The sequence below is a fragment of the Eleutherodactylus coqui genome, chromosome 13, assembly GCF_035609145.1.
Source record: "Eleutherodactylus coqui strain aEleCoq1 chromosome 13, aEleCoq1.hap1, whole genome shotgun sequence".
In the NCBI taxonomy this organism is placed as follows: Eukaryota; Metazoa; Chordata; class Amphibia; order Anura; family Eleutherodactylidae; genus Eleutherodactylus; species Eleutherodactylus coqui.
In genome coordinates this window covers 50,531,136-50,558,579 of record NC_089849.1, presented here as the reverse complement: position 1 = coordinate 50,558,579, position 27,444 = coordinate 50,531,136, and the positions used below count along the sequence as shown (strand labels likewise).

At 43.0% G+C, this 27,444-nt stretch overlaps 1 protein-coding gene across 4 annotated transcripts in view; it reads left to right on the top strand.

Moving 5' to 3' along the window:
* LPIN3 (lipin 3) overlaps window positions 1–27,444 on the top strand; it is a 69,334-nt gene that overhangs the window by 17,495 nt on the left and 24,395 nt on the right. For 3 of the 4 annotated variants that reach the window (XM_066587718.1, XM_066587719.1, XM_066587720.1), the window contains 3 exons: window positions 23,971–24,172; window positions 24,432–24,527; window positions 24,921–25,132. In XM_066587718.1, coding sequence (XP_066443815.1) covers window positions 23,971–24,172; window positions 24,432–24,527; window positions 24,921–25,132 — 510 coding nt within the window. Of the gene's footprint in view, window positions 1–23,970; window positions 24,173–24,431; window positions 24,528–24,920; window positions 25,133–27,444 lie in introns of those variants that run through there. The other variant, XM_066587721.1, reaches the window with a different exon arrangement.

The window sequence follows — 27,444 nt, the reverse complement described above, 5'->3', positions numbered from 1 at the left end:
GTCTGGCCATTTTTTTATTCCCCTCTCCCTTAAAGAAACTCTGTCACCATCTCTTTGCACCCTTATCTGAGGGTGGCACAAGGTGGTGCCTATCACACTGACTGCGATGCAGCAATGTTTTTTATGACGACTGAAAGTCAGTGATAACAAGAAGCAGACGAATAAGAAGCAATTTTTTGCATTTACACGGGACGATTCGCTAATTTTCGTTCGTTTGAATAAATCTTGAGCAATAATCGTCTCGTGTAAATGGCCCTTAAAGTAGTCCAAGATATTCATGAGCTGCAGGCTAGCCACACCCACCCCACCCTCCAGCTACTGATTGACAGCTGTCTGCCTATTGTGCATAGAGAGAGAGATGCCAATCATTGGCTTGAGGGTGGGATAGGTGTGGCTAGATGTAGCTCATGAATATGCAGACTAGTTCTGTGTCTGAGTGCTATTAATAAATTGGAAGTTTCCCCCAAACTACTGCACAGATACACAGCAGACATATCACTGCAATTAGTGTGACAGGCCCTACCTTATGGTGCCCTCAGGGAGGGCTGCAAAAAGATGGTAAGAAATTCCCTTTAAAGGGGTTTTATCACTACAGTGAAAATTTTGCCAGCAGCTGGGAACAGCGGTAGCTAAAGAAATAGAGCATACTCACCGCTCTTCGGGATGTAGCTCCCACGGCCCTGGCTTTCTGGTGTATAGCCCACGGATGTTAGATGATTGCTCCGAACTCTCGCAGTGTCACCATCCAAACTCCTGGAGTTGATGACACTTTGGCCTCTGATTGTCTGCAGTGGTTACCTGACTAATGTTGGGCTATACATCAAAAAAACCAGTGCTAGGGCGATGAGAGCTGCATTCAGGGGTGCCAAGGAAAGGTGAGTATGCTCTATTTTTTTAGTTTCTGCTGGGCCCAGCTGCTGGCAGAATTTTCATAGCTGGAATAACTGAGACCTGGCTGGATGAAACCTGTGACTGGGTGGTGGAGTTACAGGGTTACAGTCTGTTCAGAAGAGATCATAAAAAATGGAAAGGAGAAGGAATTTGTCTTTATGTAAAGTGCTGTTTAAAGCCCACATTATGGGAAGATATATGGGAGGGAGATGATAGAAATACATGGAGGGAAAAACTGCAATAAAATCCTCATAGGGGTTTTCTACAGACCACCAAATATAATAAAAGCTACTGAAAATCTATTATTGAAGCAAATAGATGAAGCAGCAAATCAAAATGAGGTAATTATTATGGGGGACTTTAACTATCCGGATATAAACTAGGAAGCTGAAGTCTGCGGATCTCATAAAGGTAACAACTTTCTGTCAATTACTAAAAAAAATTCCTTTACCCAACTTGTACAGGACCCAACTAGAGGGCCGGCCATTTTGGACTTGATATTAACCAACAGACCTGACAGAATAACAGGGGTGCAGATTGGGGGGCACCTGGAAAATAGTGACCATAATAGCATACATTTCAACTTGTCCTTCAAGAGAGAATTTTATAGAGGAGCTATGAAAATACTAAACTTTATGAAGGCCAAGTTCAATTAGCTTAGTGATTCCCCTAACCTTATGGATGGAATTAATGTGCTCAAAAATAAGAGTAGAAGCAATAAATGGGAAATGTTTCAGTATATCTTAAATACTCACTGGGAGAGGTTCATACCTACAGGAATAAAGGAATTAGTAATAGGAGAAAAACAATGGGGCTCAATAAGGATGTAAAGGGGGCAATAAATAACAAAAAGAAAGCGTTTAAACTACTAAAACTAAAAGGCAGTGAAGAAGCACTAAATAAGCCCCTCATCTCCTCATGTAAGGTCGGATGAGTTGAGCGCACGTCTATATGGGGGGTGAGGATTAGAAGACATGGCTGTCAGCCAAATGACTGTTTGGCCCACAGCTATCTAATTTGTATGGTTGACGTTAGTTTATGTTTCTGATTCTTTCTATCTATGGTTTGATTACATGCAGCTGATATAATATACTGTATAATGCAGCTCTTGGTTGCTGCTTAGGATCATTCTATGTGCATGGCTATGCCATAGCCATGCCATACTACAGAGAATTAGGCGGTCTCTAGTGCTTCCTTATGGTACCGTATGGTCTCTCCTAAAAGCAATGCTTCTAGGGAAGGATATCTCTCTGATGTGCCATGCACTAGACTGCCATAAGTGGTGTGTTTTTTTTTCTTCTAATGGGTCTCATATGTAGTAATGAGAAAATAAACTTGTGTATGAAATTGGATGCATTCAGAGGTACTATATGGACCCAAAAATTTCTATGCAAGGCATATTCTTAATCAGTTAAAACGACCATTTGACTCTTAGTCCTCCTTTTAGCAAAATGGAGAGCTCAGTAACTCCCTCAAATGAGATGACAATGTGTACTACTCTAACAAATAGACTGTATTGGCATCTATTCATATGCAAGACTAAATCAACAGTTTGTAGTCAATACATACCATTTCCTCAATATAGTTACAAACAAAATTATTAATTACCTTTGCAAATTATTCCCTGAGGAAAAGGGATAAAATCCACACAAAAATCACATCACACAGTTCTGGTACATGCATGTCACACACTCAGCTCTGCTATATACATTTTTCATCCTATACAACAGGGATCAGAACCAGCGCAGCAGAATCCTGCACACATAGTATCAGTATTTCTAGTGGCGCAATGCGCCACACAGCTCTGCTACATGCATGTCACACACACAGCCCCACTACATGCACATCACACACACAGCTCTGCTACATGCATATCACACACACAGCTCTGCTACATGCACATAACACATACAGCTCTGCTACATGCACATCACACACATAGCTCTGCTACATGCACATCACACACATAGCTCTGCTAAATGCACGTCACACACACAGCTTTGCTACGTGGACATCACACACACCGCTCAGCTAAATGTACATTACACACATAGCTCTGCTACATATACTTAACATACACACACACTTCTGCTAAATGCACATAACACACACAGCTCTGGTACATGTCATCACACACACTCAGCTCTGCTACGTGTACATCACATATAGCTCTGCTACATACATTTTTCATCGCATACAACAGGGATCACAACCAGCACAGCAGAATCCTGCACACACTGATCATCCCCTGGTCATGTGACATTGTGACAGCACTATCACAGTGTTCAGTGATAAGGGGACTCCCCACGGGGAGTAAAGAATCTCCTGCCACAGCTGTCACAGCTGCATCATGTTGAAAATCATACAATGTAGTACAGTTCCTGCGCATCCTTAATGATGACTCTCCCACCAAGGTTAGCTGTTACAAGCTGCCAGCTTTCTATAGGTAGTTGTATATAATTTTCCGGCTTCTGTCCTTTTTATCACTATGTCTAAAAAACATAACTGCCTGGATTGCTCCTCATAAGTGAACCGCAGATTGATGTTATTTTTATTCAATTCCTTTACAAATAGTTCAAGCTTGTTCCTTGTCTCGTCCAGATAACTGTGACATCATCTATATAAAGGCCCCGAAGAGCAATCTTATGTTGATATTGCTGTAATGGCTCGCCAAACACCTGTGTGTCTTCCCACCAGCCCTGGAGTAAATTAGCATATGTGGGGGTCACCGGGCTCCCCATGGCCTTCCCCCTTAGCTAGTGTTAGACCCGTGTGTCAAACAAAAAATAGTTATGGGTCAAGACGAACTTTCAAAGTCTTCATACAAACTCCTTATGTAATTTGAGATGTATACTTCTGGACCTTAAAAATATTCCACAGCCTCCATCCCATAATCATGCGGGATTGAGCTGTAAAGGGCCTCAATGGTAATACTACACAAAAGAGTGTGTTCATCTATGGTTATATCATCCACTTTTAACGTCATTGTATCCCTAATGTAGGACAGTAAGGACGAGGTGAAATGACAAGGAATTTTATCTAGATTTATCTCAAATTCTGCATCAGACTATCTATTCCAGACACTATTGGATGACATTTAAGAGGGTTAAGATCCTTGTGGACCTTAGACAGGGCATAGAAGGTGGCTTCTCCATGGAAACAGTGGGAATAAAAAAAGAAAGATCTCTAGTGTATGAGCTTCATGTAGGATCAGTGCCAAATCCTCCTTGTACTTGGAAGGATCAGTCATCCAAAGGGTTATAACTTTCCTTGTACCTAAGAATTTTAAGACACACGTTCTTGACCCAATATCACTAAATTCTCCCCTGTATCTGCAGGTTTTACTACATTACTTAGATCTCTTTATAGTTCATGAAGGCCCCCCCTATTCTTTTCTAGTTGGGTTGGAAGTACAAGTTGGTACAGGTAATGTTTCCAGCTCACCACTTACAAACCAGCCAATACAATCAGGCGCCCCAATCAGTGGCATTTTAGTGCTTCCCTAGCGACAAATATACCACAAAAAGGACCTTTTTCTGGATCCCGTTTGTTTTCAGACTTCGAGATAAATAATGTTTTAACATTAGTCCAATCTTCTCTTAACCCATTCCTGCTGCAGGGCGTAAGTTTACGTCCTGGTGGCAGGGTACTTCCAGCAACAGGGCGTAAACTTACGTCCTGGGGTTAGCGCAGGATCACATATGATCCCGCGCTATCCCGCAGCGGGAGCCGGCTGTCAGTCACAGCCGGTGTCCCGCTGCAACAGCGGGGGGACATCGGAGATGCGTCCCCCCCCCCACTGTTAACCCCTTCCCTGCCGCAATCTAAGTAGATCGCAGCAGGGAAAGAGTTCACAGAGGGAGCGCACTCCCTCTGTGTCTCCGGCCGGCTCTCGCGATAACATCGCGAGAGCCCGGCCTGTCACCATGGTAACAGGACGCCAGACACTGGCATCCTGTATTACCAGTGCCTGAGATCGCTGTATAAGCGATAAGGCATGGCAGAGCAGTAGCTCTGCCATGCCTTATGACAGCGATCATCAGGGCAGTGGTCAAAGTCCCCCAGGGGGACACAAATGTTGTAAAAAAAACAAAGATTAAAAAAAAATGAATTAAAAAAAAATGTAAAAAAGTAAAAAAAACATTTTTTAATGCTTTTTCTCAGATTAGCATTAAAAAAGGTAAAAAAAATAATAAAACCACACATATTTGGGATTGTCGCGTCCGTAACAACGTGTACAATAAGTTGCACATGCTTTTGACTGTGCACGGAAAAAAACGCAAAAAAAAATGCTAAAAAACTGAGGCAAAATGCTAATTTTTAGCATTTTGCCTCACTAAAAACGCAATAAAAGTGATCAAAAAAGCCGTATGTACCCCAAAATGGTACCAGTAAAAACTACAGCTCGTCTTACAAAAAATAAGCCCTCATAGAGCTCCGTACATCAAAAATTAAAAAAGTTACAGGACTTTGAATGCAGGGATATAGAAAAGAAAAAAGATTTCCAAAAAAAAGGATTTTTATTGCAGAAAAGTGGGAAAACCTAAAAAAATGTAAGAATTTTGGTATCGTTGTAACTGTGCCGGTCCGCAGAAAAAATGGATTGTCTCATTTATGCTGCATGATTAACGCTGTAAAAAAAAAAAAATAAAAATCTATGGCAGAATTGATGCGTTTTCTCTCCCTGCTATCATAAAAAAAAAATAAAAGTTTTACAATATAGTTAATGTACTGAAAAATGACGCCAATAAAAACTACAGTTCGCCACGCAAAAAAACAGCCCTTATACGGCCGCGTCGACGGAAAAATAAAAAAGTTATGGCTTTTGATAAACGGAGAAGAAAATTCGCCAAAAATTGTTGCATCCTTAAGCCCAAAATAGGCCATGTCATGAAGGGGTTAAAATGCCCATTTCTGCACAATTCTTCAAATCATTCAATGAGAAAAACTTGTTCCATTTTAATTTCGTGGCAAACAAATGAATATCCTTGATCCAATCAGAATTCTTAAAACGATTTTTCAGGACAAATGACAAGCCTTTATTCAGTAGTTTGTAGGGTGGACCAAGGACGATTAGACAAGTTGACCATACTTTGATTCCTATCACATGCGGTTGAGCCTATACCTTGGGTTCCAGATTTCCCTGAAGACTCCGAGCCACTTCCTCTAAAAAAGAGGATGTTTGTTGTGATACAGGAGCAGTTGAGGGGGCCGAGGTGGGACAAACAGGGGGACAGTAGTCCTATGATGAAGGAAAACAGACCTCGAAATTGGGCATTTTTCCCGCCCTATTGCCCCACCCTATCCCATCCTCCTCTGCCCCTGTTGCAGGTGTGATAGGGGGGCCTATGTGGGGTTTTCTGGTTTGTTTCAGCCTCAGAAAAATCTGTATCTGAGTAGGAGACCACTGTATCTGTCCCTCCATTTGTTAACTCTATTCTTTTAAAATGCATTCAGGATTCTTTAAATGTATATATGAGAAAAGGAGTAAGTTCATAATTTGTAAAAATGGGTGTCACAAGTACTAATTTTGGAGCACACGCTGGTATGGTACAGCGTTAAAAGAGATGTTGCCAGCACCGATTGGGAGTTGTAGAGAGTTCTACGGAGTTGCTGCTGAATGTGCTTTCCCTGTGAGGGTTGACACACAAGACAGACAGTGAGAAGGCATTGTGGGTAATAATCTCTAAGTCCAGCCATTTTCCGAGTATGTGATGTGAAGTTAATTTGCCATAAAGAATCACTAGCCTCACTGCTATCTGCCATTGTCCCCAGCCAAGACAGATTGTTCTGCAAGGCTGTGTTAATGACATTGCCTGTATTGTGCTGCCATACAAGTCAAGAGTGTTGATTCAGTAAAGTTCAGTTTCAAGCAAGTTAGCAAAGATGTTCTCTAAATATGTCTCTCCGCCTTCCCGTTTGACTTTCAAGTATTATAAACAGTATCAGCTTGCCTTTGACAGAGCTGAGGCCATGTCTCCTCTAGTTAGTGAATCTGCCCCAAAGCCTCTAGTTCAGCCAGATCCTGACTCAAGGCCCGTGGACATGGCAGCAGAATTGGCTCCATCTAGCAAGCTTGCGGTGAATGTTTCATTTGGCGTAGTCGGTAGGATTGCCCAGGTTTAAGACACTGCCTGGGAGAGGACCAGGTATCTGAATATGAAACAGGGTGCAAACAGCAGCAAATGAGAGGGTAAGGAGAAGCTGGTGTGTTTTAGAAAACTTGTTGAAAACTCAAGTGCACTTTAAATTGTAAGGGATTCTCTGATTTACCAAGGGGCTATGGTCCTCCTCTGGCCTTGGGTCCTTGAACATTAACCCAATATCCACATGATTAGTCTCCCCCTGTTTGCTAGACTTCCATAGAGGGCCATGGGCCAAGTATTTCCCTATGTATTTAATTGTAAGAACAGGACCTTTTAGTATCCACAACACTAGCAATATTGGTTCAGTGTGATTGTTCCCAGCAAGAAGAACCAAGTAATCTTGTAGATGTGATGCCTTTTAATGGCTAACAAAAATACATGATGTTATAGCAAGCTTTGGAACCTCTCAGGGTCCTTCCTCAGGCATAATGAAATAGATTCGAAGAGGCATGCATATATATATATATAGACAACTTTTGGGGACTAAGTATCCGTGTATGCATGCCTCTTTGGATCTATTTCATTATGCCTGAGGAAGGACCCTAAGAGGTTCGAAAGCTCACTATAACATCATATATTTTTGTTAGCCATTAAAAGGTATCATATCTACAAGATTAGCTTGTTTCTCTTGCTGAGAACAATCACAATTTGCTCTATTGGCTAACACGGTACCAAACTTTTTTCATTATACCCCATGTATTATGCACATATTTTGCTGGGGGATAAAAGCCCATTGAGTTCTATTGAGCCACTTACAACTGCGTCTGTTTATGCACATGCATAGACTGAAAGGCGAATGATAAAAGAGCGAATTATCATTCGTCATGATAATTAAAATAATACCACAACAGGACGAGTAGATAAATAAATACTTTAATAGTCCACTGATAAACATGAAGGTTTTATGGTCTCTGAATTAGTGGAAGGGGGTCACCAGGCCAGAGTGTTATCTATGCTATAGATTTCTTATACTTCCTAGTCACGCATGAATCCTCTTGAAGAAGTTAGTCCTCTGTTGAAAGTGTCAAAAGTTGTTAGAAATTTGTACTTCCAAATTCTTCTATGGCTTTGTGACTTGAAATTGTCTTTAAGTATAATAACTTTCATGTGTTCTATGCTGCGTCAGTTACTAGAAAAGTGCTTGGCCAGAGGTAATTCTGTCTTTCTTTCTTTAAGGCTTCTTTCCGACGAGTGCATATCGTTTTCATATGCGCTGTGATTTGATGCATTGGATCCCAATGCATCAAATCACATGGGTGTATTTGTGAGACGTTAAAACGCCTGGCCAAGCCAATATAGCGCCGGGCATTTTTACGTCAGACCAAAAACATAGTCCTGGAACTATGTTTTGGGCCGGAACACGTCAGCTGCTGCATGGGCTCCTATGGGAGCCCATGGCAGCGGCCATAGGTGAGAGGGAGTTTAGCAGCGTAGCTGCTAAACTCCCTCCCTCTGTTCTCCTGCCCTTCCCCGTGCAGGCTCACCTCTCTTACTCCCTGCTCGTTCTGTGCAATGAGAGGGGGCGGGATGGGGGCAGAGCTAAGTGCCGCCCCACCTCCCATTGATGGCTATAGACAAGGGGCGGGAAATGGGCCGAGCTAAGCACCCGCCCTCTCCCCACCCCTTGTCCATAGCCATCAATGAGAGAAGGCGGGACGGACCGGAGCTTAGCTCTGCCCCCTCCCATTGCACAGAACGAGCAGGGAGGAAGACAGGTGAGCCTGCGATGGAGGGTAAATGGGAGATGGCCTGGTGAGGTCGGCACATTTGCGGGTGCACAAACATTTGATTTGTGCGCCCATTTACCAGTTTTTTTCACTAACAACATAGCATATATCGGCTGGCTGTGAAAACGGCCGGCTGATATGCGCTCGTGTAAAAGAAGCCTTATTGTGTGACGTGAGACCTCATCCTTACTTTCAGTTTTGTCCTGTTTCTCCAACATAAAGTGCCCCAACAGGACATTTACTGCACAGGATCAGGTGCACAACATCAGACGTGGGACATGAGAATGTCCCCAGGATCTTATAGTCCTGCTGTGTGTTGGGGATCCGTATCCTGTCCGCAGTCAGTATATGTGAGCAGGTCTTGCAGCTCCTTACATTGCAGGCATAAGCTCCTTTTTGTGTATCAAAGGGCAATGCACTTCTGATTAAAAAGTTCCTAAAATTTGGAGGTTGCCTGTAACACAGAAGGGGAGGGTCCGGGAATATGGTTTTCAGACGGTCATCCTTGTGTAGGGTATGGTGGAGTTTCTTTGCAGTCTTCCTCGGTACCTCTAGCTGTGAATTGTAGGTTGCTACTAGAGATATACGATTGTTTCCTTCCTTCTCTGTGTATTAGAGTGGTTGATTCTTGGGTATCCTGGTGGCTCTGGTGATTTGGTCATCAATTGAGGTGGGAAGGTAGCCCTGATTTATAAATGTCCTTTTAAGATGGTATAGATGTTCCTCTCTGTCTGTTGGGTTGGAGCAGATCTGGTTGTATCTGATTCAGCCCACAAACCTCAGATGGGACAGTTTCCATCCCAAAAACATCAAAAACTCTATTGTCTACAGCCAGACCATCAGATACAACCGGATACTAACACAGTTCCAAACCTTTCTCATTATTGGTTCAGTTTAACACGCGTTTCTTCAATATTACGTTCAGTGTTAAGACGGATGGATTTTCAACTGCGAAGTTTAATAACCTCATTCTAAGCGAGGCCCACGTATCTTCATTATGTTAAATACATATTGGTTGATCTTGACTCGCTGCCATGTGCTGCATCTCTTTCCAATGTAACCATACATATGGGTGGCCGAATTTAATAAGATTTTGCCAAATTGTGGTTGAGTTGAATGATCTTACCACATGTTATTCCTGAAAAAAATTCATTTGGCCAAAGAATGCAGACGTTTTTTTGCAGATCTAAATAACCATATCATACGGATCCTGCTGCTTTACAATATTATTTTAGCAATCAACATTGGAGGTTCTGGTGACCACACAAGCTGCAGTGTTATGCTTAGATGTTCCTCTACTCTACTGGCATCAAACATGGCAACCTGGCAGACTTTACACTACAGTGAAATGATGGGATGAGTTAAAGTGAGATGAGGGACCGGTACATAGTAGGCAGTTAGAATGGCTAGAAGTACATGAATGTAAGAACAATACAGAGTCCTGTCATAAACTACATTTGCAGGTTCAAAGTTTCATTAGTAATTCGTAATGCTTTAACCCTTTCCAATCCACTGTCTGACCTCTGAAGACATTATGATTTAAGGCTGTACAGCTCCGATGTTGGAAGACGTCCGTCGGGGTTCTCTTACTGTATATTGCCAGCCTCTCTGCTGTCTGAGCCTTTCCAACATGTCACCTCATGCAGTACTGGCTTTAGCTTGTTTGGTTTAAATACCAATCGTTCAGTCGGTATCCTTCACTTCTACAGTGAATGGGAATGACTGAAAGATTTAGCGAGCAAACAATTTATCTGCCAGTATAAACAGGCTGCAGGAACGGTAAATCGTTACGTGTAGAGGCACCGTTACTGATATACACTGAATGACACTTTATTAAAGACACACATCTACTAGCACGTTACACTTCCTTTTGGCCTTGAGAACTGCAGCACGTTGCTGGGTAATATATTCCATTAAGGCCGGGCTCACACGACCGGATAGGTATTGCGGATTACGTGATCAGTGTTTGCGCTGACTTTCTGCTGTAAAACGTAGGCATTTTTGATTTTTCCTTCACTCACGGATTTGAATTGTGTATTCCGCAAGCATAAGAAAAATCGCAGCATGCTCTATTTTGCCGCGGAATCCACGCAATTGAAGTCAATGGAGGCATCCGACCCGCATTGCGTTTAGGCTGCGGGTACCCACGTCATCACTAAGCGATGGCACAGGAAATACGAAGAAAGAACTGTACCGCGCATGGTCGCCTGCAAGCCTCTACATTCATCTGTAGTACAGTTAAGGGAGGTACGCAGGGTCACTCTGCTGCCAGAATCCTCTGGCGACCTCCCGCAAGCAGAATCTGACCCGCTCGTGTGAGTCCGGCATAAGTGTTGAAATCATTCTGCAGGAATATTGCCCATGCGGACAGGATAGTTTCTGGCAGCTACTGCAGATTAGATGAAGGTATTGATATGTTCTGCACAGCTGACAGGAAAGGTTCATTAATTCTTGATGCTTGTGCCAACTTCTGACTATGATCAGAATGGCGCAACAGAAATCTGGATTCATCTGACCAGATGATGTTTTTCCACTGCTCAGTTATCCGATGTTTGTGCTGTTTTGCACACTGGAGTCTTGTCTTTCTGTCTAAACATTCTGCACAAGTGCGAACAACTTAGTGGTCACGTCACTCGCTCGTGCGCTCATTTAAATGAGAGTCTTCACGTGTAAATGGGGCATTAGACAGAAATTGAGTTGGAACTAGTCGCCTGCTCTTATAGCCTATTCGTGCTATGGAACAACAAGTTGTGCATTCAAACACAATAGTTGGAGCATCGGGGTTGCCTTTGGCTGCAATTTGTTGGGCTGAGAGCACTGTCTGCTGGTCAGAATGATTCTTGACATCCTCCTCTGACCCCTTTCATCTACGAGTTGTTTATGTCCACAGGATCCTCTTTCTCAGGATGTTTTTCCTCGATCACACCATTCTCAGTATACTCTAGACACCATGTCACGAGAAAGCCCTACAGGTTTAGCAATTCTTAAAATATCAGCTTCTGTTAGTCTAGCATCAATGACCAGGCCTCCTTAGAAGTTGTTCATCACACTCGATTTTGCCAATCTAGTGTGGATTCACATTGAAAAAGATGCAAGAAAACCTTGTCACTTGATTTTGTGCTGCACTCCGGGGTCGCATGTCTAATCTCCATACGGGGTCGCATGTCTAATCTCCATACAGGCAAGCTCCAATCATGAAGGCGCCTGTGCCTTTAATAAAGTTGCCATTTGTTGCATACAGTATTTTGAGCGGGATTAGTGATGGAACCCCCAACGCGGATGTGGAACCGGTCTTACTAATGGCAATAATTGTAATTAATTCCGCAAACTGGGTGCTCTGAAGTGGTGGTGTCATTTGTATATACTGACATGTTTGGTTACCATAGGAAGTTATGTATTAACATGTCTGTAGTTCTGCATCTGCTGTCATTTTTGTGGTCTTCATATGTAGTTTGCTCTCCACATCCCATTTCTATGCGGATCTTCCATAGCTATAATAACAGCAGTTCTAATCGTATTTCAACAGCTAGCTGCGCTTACTGTAAAACATATGAAATTAATTGAAGTTTATAACATTTGGACACTGAACCGAAAGCAGATTAATCCCACTAAGTATTCTCACACCCTCTAAGTTTCCATACTCCACACGGCAAGCAACAGTGGAAGAAACAAGCAGAATTGGAACATAACAGGATGAACCAGGAACAGGGCTTCTTTGTGGCTGGAAGAGTGATTTACCCTTCCTGGGTATAGGTCATTGCTGAGTAACTCGTTGCACAAAGCAGAGTGCCAGTTAAGAGGAATTTAGGCAGGAATGTGCCGCTTAGTATTCTTCATGGATTGGTTTCAGTGCTTTAAAAACTATACAATAGGTTGACTCTTTTCAAATTAAAGGGCCACTACTCATAAAACAAATATTGTCAAGATTATGAATCAATATAAATACCTGGATGTAGCGGTATTGTTGTTACGGTTCCCTTTTGTTACGGTTTGCAGCCGCCATCTTGCCTCACTTGTCCATGTTGGCGACTGCAGTGCACTCTCGCCCATTGCTGAGTGAATGGAGACGGAGCGGGACGGGGATTGCTCCGGCCCACCCACCTCCACTCACAGTAAACAGGCAGTCATTAATTGATGCACGACTGCTTGTTTGCATGGGCCAATTGTCGTTCAGTTTTTACACATGCATAGACTGAAAGGAGAATTATAAAAGAGTGAATTATCATTCATCATAGATTGAACAACAATTTTTCAGATTCTTGCTGGAACGTGGGAATCTGAATAATTTATCGGTCGGTGTAAAAGAGCCTTTAGTCAGCTATATTAGGGCAGAGCTGTGATCTGTGACAACAGTTTACATTGAGTACAAGGAGTCTGTGGTAGTCTAAGACACACCCCCTGTCTCATCATTGGTTCAGGCTGCTACTTTCCCATTCTCTCACTCACTGCTTTCACTGTAGTACTTCTGAGAAAGGGGGGGTGGGGGGAGCAGTCTTCATTAACTGAGAGAGCAATGTCGCCAGCAACTTGAATGTAAGAGAGACTTTGGTTGCTGGATATTCAGGGGAAGGGGGATACACAGAGGGGACTCCGGAGCTACATAAGGCCACAAATGGACAACTCCAGAGCTATAGGGGCCACAAAAGGAGGATTCCAGAGCAATAGGGGCCACAGAAGGGGGACTCTTAGTAAAAATATACAGCTAATCAATACATTTGAGAACCTTGCTATTAGAAGTGGAAAGAAAGAGCAAAGGCAAAACATTCAGAAGGAAAGTAGAGGAGCAAGAAACACCGATCACAAACTAAAATGTTTCTACACAAATGCCCAGAGCATGGGAAACAAACAAGGAGAATTGGAGCTTCTAACACAAGAAGAGAAATATGATGTCATAGGCATCACAGAAACTTGGTGGTATGATACACATGATTGGAATACAAGGCTTGAAGGATACAACTTATTTATAAGAAACGGAATAAATAAAAGGGGAGGAGGTATTGCGTTGTATCTTAGGAAATTAATTAATCTCCACAGAGATTGAAGCTTCAGAGCATGGGAGTTCTGTAGAAACTGTTTGGGTAAGAATACAAGGAGAGAACAACAGAAAGGACACCATTGTAGGCATTTACTATAGGCTGCCTGGACAAGCAGAAGATATGGATGAACTCTTTCTACATCAAATGGCCAAGTGCTCAAAAAAGCATGACATAGTGATCATGGGAGATTTTACCTATCAGACATTTGTTGGGAATCTCTCTCAGGTAAACGTAATGGATCCAACAAATTCTTATCCATTCTTGCTGACAACTTTATCTTCCAAAAGGTAGAAGAGAAAACAAGGGGATCTGCTATCTTGGACCTAATTCTTACCAACAGGGAGGGAATGGTTGAGGAAGTAAGGGTGGCTGGGACCTTAGGAGGCAGTGCTCATGCTATCCTTGAATTTTGGATAAAAAGAGGAGGAAGACCTGAGAAAGCTCAGACCTCAAGGTTGGATTTCAGAAAGGCAGATTTCAATGAAGTCAGAAAGAGGGTAGGAAGAATCCATTGGCTGGATTTTCTTAAGGACATAAATGCCCAAGAAGGTTGGGAAATATTGGGAAATGAGATTCTCAAAGCACAATCGTTAACAATCCCTAAAAGAAGGAAGAATGGGAAGCATTTAAAGATACCAGGATGGATGAATACAGAACTGCAGACATGTTAAAAATGAAAACAAATATGTTTATCAAATGGAAAGAGGGGGAAATATCTAAAGAAGAATATAATGTGGTCTGCAGAAACTGTAGGGCAAGTGTCAGAAAAGCTAAAGCTGATAATAAATTGATGCTCGCAACAGAGGCCAAAAGCAATAAAAAGGGTTTTGGGGGCTATGTGAAAAGCAAAAGAAATGTCAAAGATGCTATTGGATGCTTACAAGATGAAAATGGGGAATTGGTTAATAATGATGTTGAGAAGGCCGAACTTTTAAATTCCTGTTTTGTATCAACTGATCTTTCCTGTGCTATTGGGGGAATAAAAGAATGCAGGATATCTGTAAGCAGAGAGATGGTGAGGGAACACTTAGCTAACTTAAATGAATTCAAGTCTCAAGGTCCAGATGAATTACATCCTAAGATACTAAAGGAAGCAGCGGAGGTAATTGCTGAGCCACTTGCTACAATCTTTGAAAATTCCTGAAGAACAGGAGAAGTCCTAGAAGATTGGAAAAGGGCAAATGTTGTCCCTATCTTCAAAATAAAGGGAAGAAGGTGGATCCAGGAAACTACAGACCCGTGAGCCTGACTTCTATACCAGGAAACATCTTTGAACAAATTATTAAAAAGCATGTATGGAAGTACTTGGATGAAAATGGAGTAATTCACCAGAGCCAGCATTGGTTTGTAACAAATAAGTCATGCCAGGCGAATCTAATTTCCTTCTATGACAGTATTATCGACTGAGAAATGTGGTGGATATAGTATATCTTCACCTTAGTAAAGCATTTGACAAAGTATCTCATACTAATTGAAAAAATGACCAAATATGGGATTGACAAGGCGACTGTTTGGTGGATTCACAACTGGCTGAGTGATCGTACTCAAAGAGTGGTCATAAATGGCTGCACATCTAAGTGGAAGAATGTATCAAGTGGGGTACCACAAGGCTCTGTCTTAGGCCCAGTGTTGTTCAACATTTTTATAAATGATCTGGAGGAGGGAATTGATGGGAAACTAATCAAATTGGAGGGATAGCTAACACTAGGGAAGAGAGAGATAGTATTCAAAAAGATCTAGAAAAGCTTGCACAGTGGGCAGCGACAGAATGGTATTTAACAAGAAGAAATGCAAAGTCCTACATCTTGGAACAAAAACGAAGAAAGCACATACAGAATGAGAGGAATTGAGTTAAGCAGCACATGTGAAAAAGACTTGGGTATACTAATAGATCATAGACTGAACATGATTCAACAATGTGATGCAGCAGCCAAAAAGGCAAACACAATTCTTGGATGTATTAAGAGAAGCATAGAGTCTAGATCACGTGAGGTAATTATCCACCTTTCCTCTTCCTTAGTCAGACCTCCTCTGGAATACTGCGTCCAGTTCTGGGCAGCCTACTTTAGAAAAGAGCAAGTTCAGAGAAGAGTTACCAAGATGGTGTCCGATCTGCAAATCATATCCTATGAGGAACGGTTAAAGGATCTGGGAATGTTTAGCTAGCAAATAAGAAGGATGAGAAGAGACTTAATAGCGGTCTACAAATATCTGAAGGGCTGTCACAGTGCAGAGGGATCAGCCCTATTCTCATTTGTATAAGGAAAGACTAGAAGCAATAAGTTGAAACTGAAAGGGAGGAGACACAAATTAGATATTAGAAATAACGTTCTGACAGTGAGAGTGATCAATGAGTGGAACAGGTTACCACAGGAGGTGGTGAGTTCTCCTTCAATGGAAGTGTTCAAACAAAGGCTGGACAAATATCTGTCTGGGATGATTTAGTGAATCCTGCACTGAGTAGGGGGTTGGACCAGATGACCCTGGAGGTCCCTTCCAGGTCTACAATTCTATAATTCTATGACTCCAATGCTATGGGGGCCACAGATAGGACAACAGTACAATTGGGAGGGGGTGCATAGAAGAACACTAGAATTATGGTTATTTGGCCTAAATGAAGAACAAATACTAAAACGGATGTTACCGATCAAGACATTACCTGTGATCATTGGAGGTAACTGCACTATAATCACTATCACTATGTAGAACTGGTGACTGCATTATTTAGTGGTATCCTATATAATTTTTGTGTCTGGGTGGGTGGGGGGGGAGTGGACACAATTCTAAGTTTTGCTATGAGGCCCAATGATTTCTTTGTACACCCCTGTATCAGGGTTAAAATTCTAAGTACAGCACCAATCGGGCCCACCCCACTTGCCCCGTTGCCGGCGGTAAGAAGAGACATCACACAGAGTCCTTCATGTCTGGTTCTTCTTCTCTGAATTTCTAGAACATCTCTCTCAGCCTTCTAAAGCCTTGGAATATCTGATGTAAGGCGACATATAAGTTTTTTCTCTCATTTGGAATTGTATAGAACTTGCATACAGGTATAAAACATAAAAAAAACATATGGCAATATATATATATATATATATATATATATATACCCTCACACCTGGTCTTGTGTTGACAGTCATTGAAACAGTGCTCTGATCATTGACCGAGGGCAGATTCGGGAATCTGACTTTCCACTGCTGCTGTCCCGTATCGCCTGCATCGCTTCCACTCATACTGGGGGTGATTTGGATAGTTAAGACATAATAGGAAAAAAGTGAAAATGTGTCTACATTTGCTATAAGCACTGACGGATGTGGATCATTGTATTATAAGTTATGATACATTGTAGTTTTGTAAAGTTCTGATAAGGACAGTGCATATAAGGGTGACAGAATATGTGAAGCACTGTGTGGCCAGCAGATGGCCTCAGCACACACTTGTTTTGGCAGCATTGGGAGCACGTGACATCTACTGTGGCCAGTTCTCTAATTTGCAATTGTATGTCACGCCATCTTGGTGCTGCCCTGTATGTTGTTTGTCACCTACCCTTGTTTACTTCTAGTCTTATGACTAATGCTTGTGTATTGCTACATGGGAAGACTCCCTGTTCCTGAGAGCCCTTTTCATTTGTAAGATGAGCCAATGGTGTGTGTCATCATGTGTCATATTAATAGTTGCTGATCTGCAGCACAATTACTAACACTCATCTATCAGGTACCTGTCGTTATGTTCAAAGGCATAACCTGAACCTCATACAAAACCTGTAACAACATTACCCCACCTATTATGTGCCATTCATAGTACTATTGTCATACTCTGTGATAGAGGGGCACTAGCCTGGATGTGAATACTATTTCCACACCTGCTATACCAGGGATTGGACATTTACTTTTCTGGCCCGAGGGCCATATAAATATGTTGACCCACCCCTAAGGGCCACAATGAAACTTAAAGGTGTACTACCATCTGAGACATTTATGGCATATCAAAAGTATAGGTGCAAGTTCCACTTTAAGGAAACCCACCTATTAGGTGAATACTGCTCCCGGTGTCTCCTAATCGGCACTCCAGATAAGAGGAGACCATGCAAGTGGCTAAGTAAATTATGAGTGTTGTAGTAACTGTCTAACAATTTGCAACTCCTATGAACTTAAGTGGAGAAAGCTGCATGCCTAGATGGCCATTTCTAACTGGCACGCTTAGGGTATATTTGCACAGGACGGAAATGCTGCCTAATGTCCGCAGTGGATATTGTGCAGCAAATTCTGCATCCAAAACTGAGTCAAAATCTGCACAATTGGTGCAGATTTTGACTCAAAATCAGCCAAAGTCTTCGGGTCTCTGCGCTTTCTTCACCCAGTGGCTCGTCCTGGGCGCAGTGCTGCTGGTCAGATGATGGCACTCCTTAGAGGCAGACAGGTGCCTGTTGAAGAAAGCACTGGAAGCCAAAGACTTCGGAAGTGAGCGCTGTATCCTCTGAAATCAGCTGCTAGTACGTTATGCGTGATGGATGTGTAGTGGCCCGAAACACCTATTTCTGGCTCCTCCATAATTGTCATGTCTTCAATGTGGATGCACTGTGCAAAGTGTCTTGTCTGTTGTTATGTGTATTGCACAGCTGCAGCATGTGAGAGGTTAATGTCTGTAAGTGGCTGGGATATGTCTGGAAAAGTATCAATATCTGTCTAGTCACGTAATGTCTGTACCCTATAAATGTGAGTGATTGGGGTGTGGTAAGGAGTTCTGTCATCTTCTATGGTTGAATGTAGAGTGGAGTGCCGGCCACATGGGGGTACCTTCAACCCTCATGTGGTGAAGTGATGGAAGAAGAGGAGAGGTATCCTGAAGTTTTCCATGGCAGGAGCCACCTCTGAAGTACGAGTGTAGTGAGGAGTCTGCCCTGCAGAGCTGTCTTCAAGTACTGAGTGAGTGTCTGTGGAGTGTTCCTACCCTCCTCCTCCAAAGTGTTTCCCTTCCAGGAGCCGTACCTTACAGATAACTTGGCCTGTAGGACTGGCGTCATCCTGTGTCTTCTCCCTGAACTCACATTCTCTGTTTTGCCTGCCCTCGTGTGTAAAGCTGTACTCTTCAAAGCTTTAAGTAAAGTTTACCAGTCATTACCTGTTCCCAGTGACGGAGTTATCAAGTTTCAACCGTGTATGTGGACTCTCTTCATTTAGCCGAAAGGTACAAGCTCTGGTGAGAAGGAACAGTGGCATCACGCGTGACAAATCTAAAGTCTACCACACATATACAGGTAACCGCTGTCCCAGCGTAGCCTGGAAGAGGCCTAGCGGTACTTGGGCCGAGGTTCCGTGCGTCCCTCCTGGGAGGCGTCAGGTAGAGCCACTATGACAAGTGCCAACTCTACCCCGCCAGCTCTTCAGTGTGGGCCTCATGTCTAGGTGGACACTGGGACGTTGCAGATGTATGCAGAGTCATCCAACATGGGAAAACACAGGCCAGCGCAGTCATGCGACTATAACTGCAATGGCATTTAAGAATGCAGATATAAATTACATTGCATATAGTAAGTACATTGAAAAGGACCTTCACTTGATCTTAAAAGAGCAGTACATTAACAACATTTTCAAAGCCAGCCTTCAATGTCTCATCCTGCCACTGACCTGATGCTTTTCCTCACATTTGAGTTTGGAACCTAAAAATTCCATATTAAAACAAATTATTTTCCATAAATGCCGGACAGCTGGTTTTTAGAACCACTGGATGTCAGTGTTCCTGTAATAGAAAATGGCAAAATACATAGGAGCCAAATTTCTGCAAACATACCTCTATGGAAACTGTATGAATGTGATGGAGTGGAGACTGTACAGCACCGAGAGTTCTTGGATGCACCTGTCTATCCTGAGACTTTTCTTGGAAATTACTTCTAATTGTTGGCAACTGAACCTGAGTGACCTTGTATGTTCCATTGTACCCGTTCATGCAATCACCTATTTCCCTGCAGCAACCACTGGAGCTACCGTGGCTTCCCTCGCCGCCACAGATGCCTCTCACATCATGTTAATGACCTACATATGTATCAAAGTTTAACTTGAGTGTGATAAGATAACTTGCTGCAGAACGTTAATCTTAAAGCGGTTGATCCAGAATTAACTCTTATCATCGATCCAAAGAGTAGGTGATAAAAGTTTGGGGGGGGGGGGGGGGGGGGTCTCACTGTTGAGACCCTCATTGATCTAGAGAATGGGGGGGGCATCTACCTCCTTTTCTCATCACTGCAGGGATGCTGCTCCATTCATGTCACTAGGGCTGATGGAAATGGTCAAGTGCTTGTACTCTACTATCTTCCGCAGTCCCATTGAAAATGAAAGGAACAGCGCAGCCATTGCTCAGTTCAATCTCCTCCTCACTGTGGGGCTTGCAGTGAGCCCGCAGTAAGGAGGATTGGGAAACAGTATTTACTAAATCATCCCAGACAGATATTTGTCCAGCCTTTGTTTGAACACTTCCATTGAAGGAGAACTCACCACCTCCCGTGGTAACCTGTTCCACTCATTGATCACCCTCACTGTCTAATATCTAATCTGTGTCTCCTCCCTTTCAGTTTCATCCCATTGCTTCTAGTCTTTCCTTGTACAAATGAGAATAGGGCTGATCCCTCTGCACTGTGACAGCCCTTCAGATATTTGTAGGCAGTTATTAAGTCTCCTCTCAGCCTTCTTTTCTGCAAGCTAAACATTCCCAGATCCTTTAACCGTTCCTCATAGAACATGGTTTGCAGACCGCTCACCATCTTATATAGCGTTAAACGTTGCCGATTTTGCACAGCAAATTTGCAGGGTTTCTAACAGCAATGTCGTTGGTAATATTTTAATAAATCTCAATCACACACTGCAGAAAAAAATTTGCACAGAATTGACTTGCGATGAGTATTTGAAATCCAGAGCATGTCAATTTTTGCTGTGGATCTTCACTTTGGAATTCACCTCTTGCAATGAGCTGGGTGAATTTTTTTGCAAATCTACCACAAAATCGGCAACAAACCCACGTGTATCACATCCAAATTTTGTTGCATATTGCTTGCGGGTTTTTTTAAAAGTCTACGTTGTGTGTCTGTACTCTTAGGAAATTTTATAAATGGCGCTAAAGTTGCCAGTAGAACTTCTTATATTGACTTTAGTAGGCCTTACTCATGCAGTGGAATCTGCATTGGTAAAATCTGATGCGGACCTGCCTCATAATCTAAGGCAACAAATCACCTGAGCAGCTCCAGGTATATGTCTCATATGTCCAATACCGACTCCACTACCTGTAGCCTATAGCTATAATTTCCGCAGGAGCTACGCCTCTTAGCACAAGATGCCCAACATCGTTGACATCAATTTATCTCAGGTCTACCCCGCTGCAACACACTTCCTTGTTGACAGCTTCAAGTGGCTAGTTGTGTCCTCACATCCGTCATGAACATTAAAGGGGTTGTCCCGCGGCAGCAAGTGGGTCTATACACTTCTGTATGGCCATATTAATGCACTTTGTAATATACATTGTGCATTAATTATGAGCCATACAGAAGTTATCAAAAGTTTTATACTTACCTGCTCTGTTGCTGGCGTCCTCGTCTCCATGGTGCCGACTAATTTTCGGCCTCTAATGGCCAAATTAGCCGCGCTTGCGCAGTCCGGGTCTTCTGCTGTCTTCAATGGGGCCGCTCGTGCAGAATGCCGGCTCCGTGTAGCTCCGCCCCGTCACGTGCCGATTCCAGCCAATCAGGAGGCTGGAATCGGCAATGGACCGCACAGAAGCCCTGCGGTCCACAGAGAGACAGGATCCCGGCGGCCATCTTCAGCAGGTGAGTTTGAAGACGCCGGACCGCCGGGATTCGGGTAAGTACTACCCGGTGTGTTTTTTTAACCCCTGCATCGGGGTTGTCTCGCGCCGAAGGGGGGGGGGGGGGGGGGGGGTAAAAAAAAAAAAAAAAAACGTTTCGGCACGGGACAACCCCTTTAATATTCCATCATGTGCAATAAGAAAAAATTCGACTTCACAAAGTTCGTTGTTACCTAGATAATCCTCCGCCGCTTGCGGATTCCAGAACCAGTTTCCATAAACTCTACTCATACTATTTATAAATGGCCAGGCTTGTTTCTGGTTAATTTCCCAATAGTAATCTGTTACCAATTGTTTGAGCCTCAGATCACTACTATCTGCATGAATTGTGTCCGCATCTTTCCTACACTGACTAACTACAGAGTCCTTAATGGAGTGCACACCTAAACGTCAGGGATCTCCACTTACACCACATCAGATATGACCTTGACTGGCTCTGTCTGTGGTGCCAGGAAACCTTACGCTCAACCAAATGTGTTTCTCCTTGACCTTTGTCTTCATCCAGCAGCTCCTCCAGCACCACTGCTTCCTCTCAGGCTCCATCTGGTTGCCCCCACATCTTTGTCCCCAGTCATCAGGGCCATTTTTATCTTCCATTTTCATCTCCCAGTCATAAGGACCCTTTTGGTCCTCTTGTCTTTGCTGCTCCCCAGCATGGGGATAAAGCCACTCACGCTGCACTTCTATACAATGACCTCCTCTGTGGCCTATCCTGTGCTCTGAACAATGGCGGCCTCTGCCACTTTAGCTGCTTTCTGATGCCTCTCTTCTTCTATCTGCTTAGTCACTCTCTACTTGACCCCTTGTCTGCTGTTGCTTCGCTTTATTGTGCTGCGCCACATACACACAGTGGCGCAGCTTTAATTAATTATATACCAAGTGCCTGAGGTGGCAAGAATTTTCCACAGTGTTTGGGACTGGGGGCGGGGCTTAGCCCCTATACAATTCCCTACTGTATAGTGGATTTTCTCGGTGGTGATGCATTAGCCGTGCCACCGCTGCTTTTATCAGGCAGCAGAGCCTCCTCTTCAGCATCACATCAGAGGCAGGGGGCCGGGCTTAACCCCAGGGCTCTGTGCCCCCCTTGGCCACATCTCAGACTGGAGGGAACGGGGCTTACCGCAGCCAAGCCAGAAAATACTGCATTTTTGACTGAAAATGAAGAAACAAAGTTAGGAAGTTGTCATATTACGATAAATGTACCATGTTCTATTCTCCTATTACTTGCCTTAACTCTTAAATGACACCTATCTCATATGTGCTGTAACATTTTCATGACTATATTAGAAATTTGGGCATTTGACAATAAAGAAGTGTCATACAAATTACATTATTTCTTTATGTAGCTACGTTTAGTATAAAAGTGAATATAGGCACAGTAGCTCCAGCACATCCTGCAGTTCTTCCAGCAAATGCCACGCACCTGCACCTCGGCTCCACTCCCTTTAATGGGACCACCAGAGACAACCAAACGTTTGAACTTGGCTATGTTTATCAGTCCCATTAAAGTGATTGGAGAGTAGGTATGCATGCAGTCTCCACTGTTGTGTCTAAACATGTCCGTCTTTCACTTTTCAGCCAAATGGCTGTTTTCAGTTCTGCTTGAAAACCTTCATTCAGCAGAACAGCTGATAAGCATGTCCGCATGCTGTGTTCTGCCCACAGAGAGCTGATTACGGTTGATAAAATTGTTACAGCTGTTCTCAGTTCTCAGCCTGCCAACAGAACAGCTGATAAGCAGGACCGCATGCTGTGTCTGCTTTCGATGGTACTGAATTCTCCATGGGGAGCTAGAGATTACATTGTTTTCTCTGAGAACCTCCTGGCTGAACAATAGAGCTGATTACAGAGCTCAGACCTTCTGCTGAGTTCTGTAACAGCTCCCAGAAGCTCATTTGCATGCAAAGGAAGCTAATAAAGTACTTTATGCAAAATGATCGCTGATCTTTCAATCTTTTGAAAGATATCTCTGTGTTTAAATGGGCCCTTTAAAGGGGTTGTCTCACCAAAGCCAATATCAAGAATGCTGTCCTGGCATGTACAGAAGGATGGTCAGCAGACGACATGCCAGAGATAGTTGAGTGCTTGAAATTGGGTATCTCCGGGTTTCCATTAAAGCGAATGGTGCAGGGGTGCACATTCGTGTCTTCTGCTGCCCACATTTAGGGATGCGCTGGGACTGCATTCTCAATATTTGGTGAGACAACCCCTGTAATGGACATACCGCATTATATGTAACCTCATCAAAATCTTTTGCAACTAAAATATGAGCCGCATTTAATACAGTTCTTGAACTGATGTTTGTTATGTTCTCTTAATTAGCCTTCAAGAAATGAATTACGTGGGACAGCTAGCAGGCTCTGTACTGGGCCGAGTGCGAGAACTCTACAAAGGTGTAAATCCAGCAACGTTGTCCGGTTCCATCGATGTCATAGTGGTCCGACAACCTGATGGCTCCTTTCAATCTTCACCTTTCCATGTGCGCTTTGGGAAACTCGGTATACTGCGCTCAACTGAGATGACTGTAAGTGTAGACGAAAATGATGATATATGTTTATAAGTATCCTAGCTAGCGTGTGAAAAACCTCATCAAATCGATTCCCGGAGGACGGAAGACAACACATTAGCCACTCTAGCAACGTCCCTAACCAATTCTATAAAGTCAATGTTGCTTTAGTGTATGATACAAGCTTTAACTCAGGATCAGTGCTAAGTAACGTAATGTACAAAGATACTCAAACTTTTATGTACATTTAGTTTGACTTGTCATTTCATTTTTGCAGGTAGACATAGAAATAAATGGAGAGCCTGTAGATTTACCAATGAGACTTGGAGAAAATGGAGAAGCTTTCTTCATCCAAGATTTTGAGGAGAATGATGTAAGTATATTTCTGAGGCTTCTTGAGTTAATGAATGTCTTTCTAAGCACTCTTTCGATGTCATTTCAGGACACGTGTGACTCTATATAGTTACAGTAAAGCTTTGTCCTTGAAAATTGGTCATAAAGTCAGCAGAATTACTTATGTATGTGTGATATATATTGGGTATTCATGTATGCATATGCCTGTAGGCACTCTACGTGTTAAGAAGACATTCGGACACAAGGTCTACTAGCCACAAGATATCCAGTAGGGCTAAAAAACATATAATACCAGATCTGTATACAGCAGGTTGATTATTTTTTATATGTGGTGATAATGGCAAACAAGATATGAGAGGCATTAGATTTTACCTAATGTGTAGTAAAAATGTTTCTTCTTTTTTCTTCTAAGGTACCCCATTCCTCCATCATTCCTTCTCACCTACCTCATGGCGCTTCTTCCCTTTATCTCGGCAATGAATTATCTGAACCTTCTTCAGCTTTCCATTCTCCCCTGCCTTACATTAATACCCCCACCTCTAGAAGGAAAAATTGGAGCAAAAGAGTAACAGCTAATAGGGCAGACAAGACATTTGAAGTAGTCAACAAACCTGACGAGACATGGTAAGTGTTACCTTAATGGACTTGGTGACTCTGACAGTGCATAGTGTGCGCTATCCATATATGACTGCGCTCTTGTAGGATCATTGAGTGAATGCTATGTGGTCAATCTACTGCTGAGAGTTGTTGAGGTGATTGCAAGTGCAAAAGCACAGAACGTGTATTGGTTCTGTCACTTTAAGAGGCACAATAATCTTGACAATTGTAGTAGACATAGAATTGGCAAAGTTTCTCAAGTATTGTAAACAAACAGTTAAAGGAACAGTTGTAGAGCTTTCAAGCCACAGGGACCACACTCAGGCTAAAGTACTTCATACACCCTGGCACTAAGCTCTCCATATCTGGCACTTATGAGGCGTCAATCTCTCCTATCACATTCTGCTCTCAATGTCCTTGACTCCTAGCCATAGTTTCCTGCATCTCAAGGATTCCATACCAGTCTATCACAGTCCACTGCATCTCAAGGGTTTGGTCTACTACACACCACTCCACAGACACGTCCATTGGTCTGTCCCACCACAGACAATCTGATCTCATTTCAGGCCTCAATTTACTTCGACACAGACAGTAGGCTAACTGTCACTCTAAGGCCTCAACTTCCTCGTAGGCTCCCAGTTCACCACCCTGTACATTCTCAAGCCTACACAGTCTAGTCCAAAGACTGTCCCACAAGGCTACATCTCAGATCTGCGGGTCAACCAGTCACCACGGAAGCTTCTTGGCTGGCCCATCTAACAGGACTCATTACTAATTCTACTCCAGATGCAACTACAGCTTCCAGGTTTGGGCACACTACCGCTCATCCTCAACACTTGGTCCCATACTGGTCTGACTATTCCCACAGCCCCCATAGATTCTGTGTACTGTAGACTCTACAGACCTAACTATGCAAGCTGACTATACACTTCAGCTATCACCATCCAGGATGTATCTCATAGATCACTGGTAGGCCTACTTCCTATACGACACCTTTCTGGCAGCTCCCAGACCATGAATGGCCACTAAACAGCTCACCATTCACTCTTCGACACACATTCTAGACTCCCATTTAGTAAGGTAGCTGTACCAGCTCCTTCTCAAGCATTCATTCATTATCAATGGTAACCTCCTTCTCAGATCCACCTAGGTCCTCTGTCCTAACCTCTGGTTGCCTACTTTCTCAGCATAGCTTTCAATCCCTCTTCGCCCCACTGCATGATTAGGTTTTGCCCTAAATCTTTGCATAGGTCCTCAACAGGTAGCTCTAGCATCTCACACAGTTAGTCTATCACTGCACAGGTGATTTTCAACTTATGAAAAACACATGTTATTTCAGTAGGAAAAGTAAAAAAAATCGCATTACACTCACATGAAAATTGTATCTGCATTCAAGTGCGATATGATTTTCTTTTATGGACTGCCACTGATCTCCGTGATAACTGTATAATGCTTAATTCCCCTTGTGGTGGCGCTGCAGAGAAATGGAAGATTTGCACATGATCACTGGGAGACCCAGAGGGAAGACCCTTTAAATAAAAAGGGTTTATTCAAACTGTAAAACCCATTTAAGGGGTTGTCTGACCATTTTTTTTTTTTTACTGATGACCTATCCTCCTTGGACTATCGATCCAAGAGAAAAATCACTTGTGTGAATTAACCCATTCAAATTAACGGGTTCTCTTTTTGTGAGTTCTGTACATCTCGTAATTGGACAGAACTGGAGTGGGAAAATTGTGCATGTGAATACACCCTTAACCCATTAAGGTCTAAGCACAGTAAATTTACGGCGCTTGGTCCTGGGCTTTAATCCCAGCCGGTAGTAAAAATATGGGGTGGGATTAAAGCCTCTGCTTTTGCAATCAATCAGAAGCAGGACAGGTTGTCAGCTGTTAGTCACCGCTGAGAACCCAGAGGAAAAGGGAGAAGCGTTTTTAAACCCTTCTGCCTTCTCCTTTCACTGGTACATAGCGCTCAATGAGTGCTATGTACTAAAGAGTGAAAGTGGAAGTGTCTGTTCCACTATGCAAGCCAGTGGTCACGTGACTATCAGGATCCCCTGGCATAGCAGAGCTACAGGGTCCTGGCAGACCCTGATCAACTCTGCCAGTGACTATTGTCACTACAGGGGATATTTTCCCTGTAACTGGAGCTCCAATGGATGCCCCAGCTACAGTGGGAAAATGTCAAATAAAAAAAAAAAAAGATCATGTGAATGTCCACCAGAGGTTTTACATAATGTCATGCAGGACATAGATAATAAGTAAAACAAAATTACGAAGAAAATAAAATTATATACATAAGAAAGAAAATAACCCAATGCTCATGCCAATCAAAAC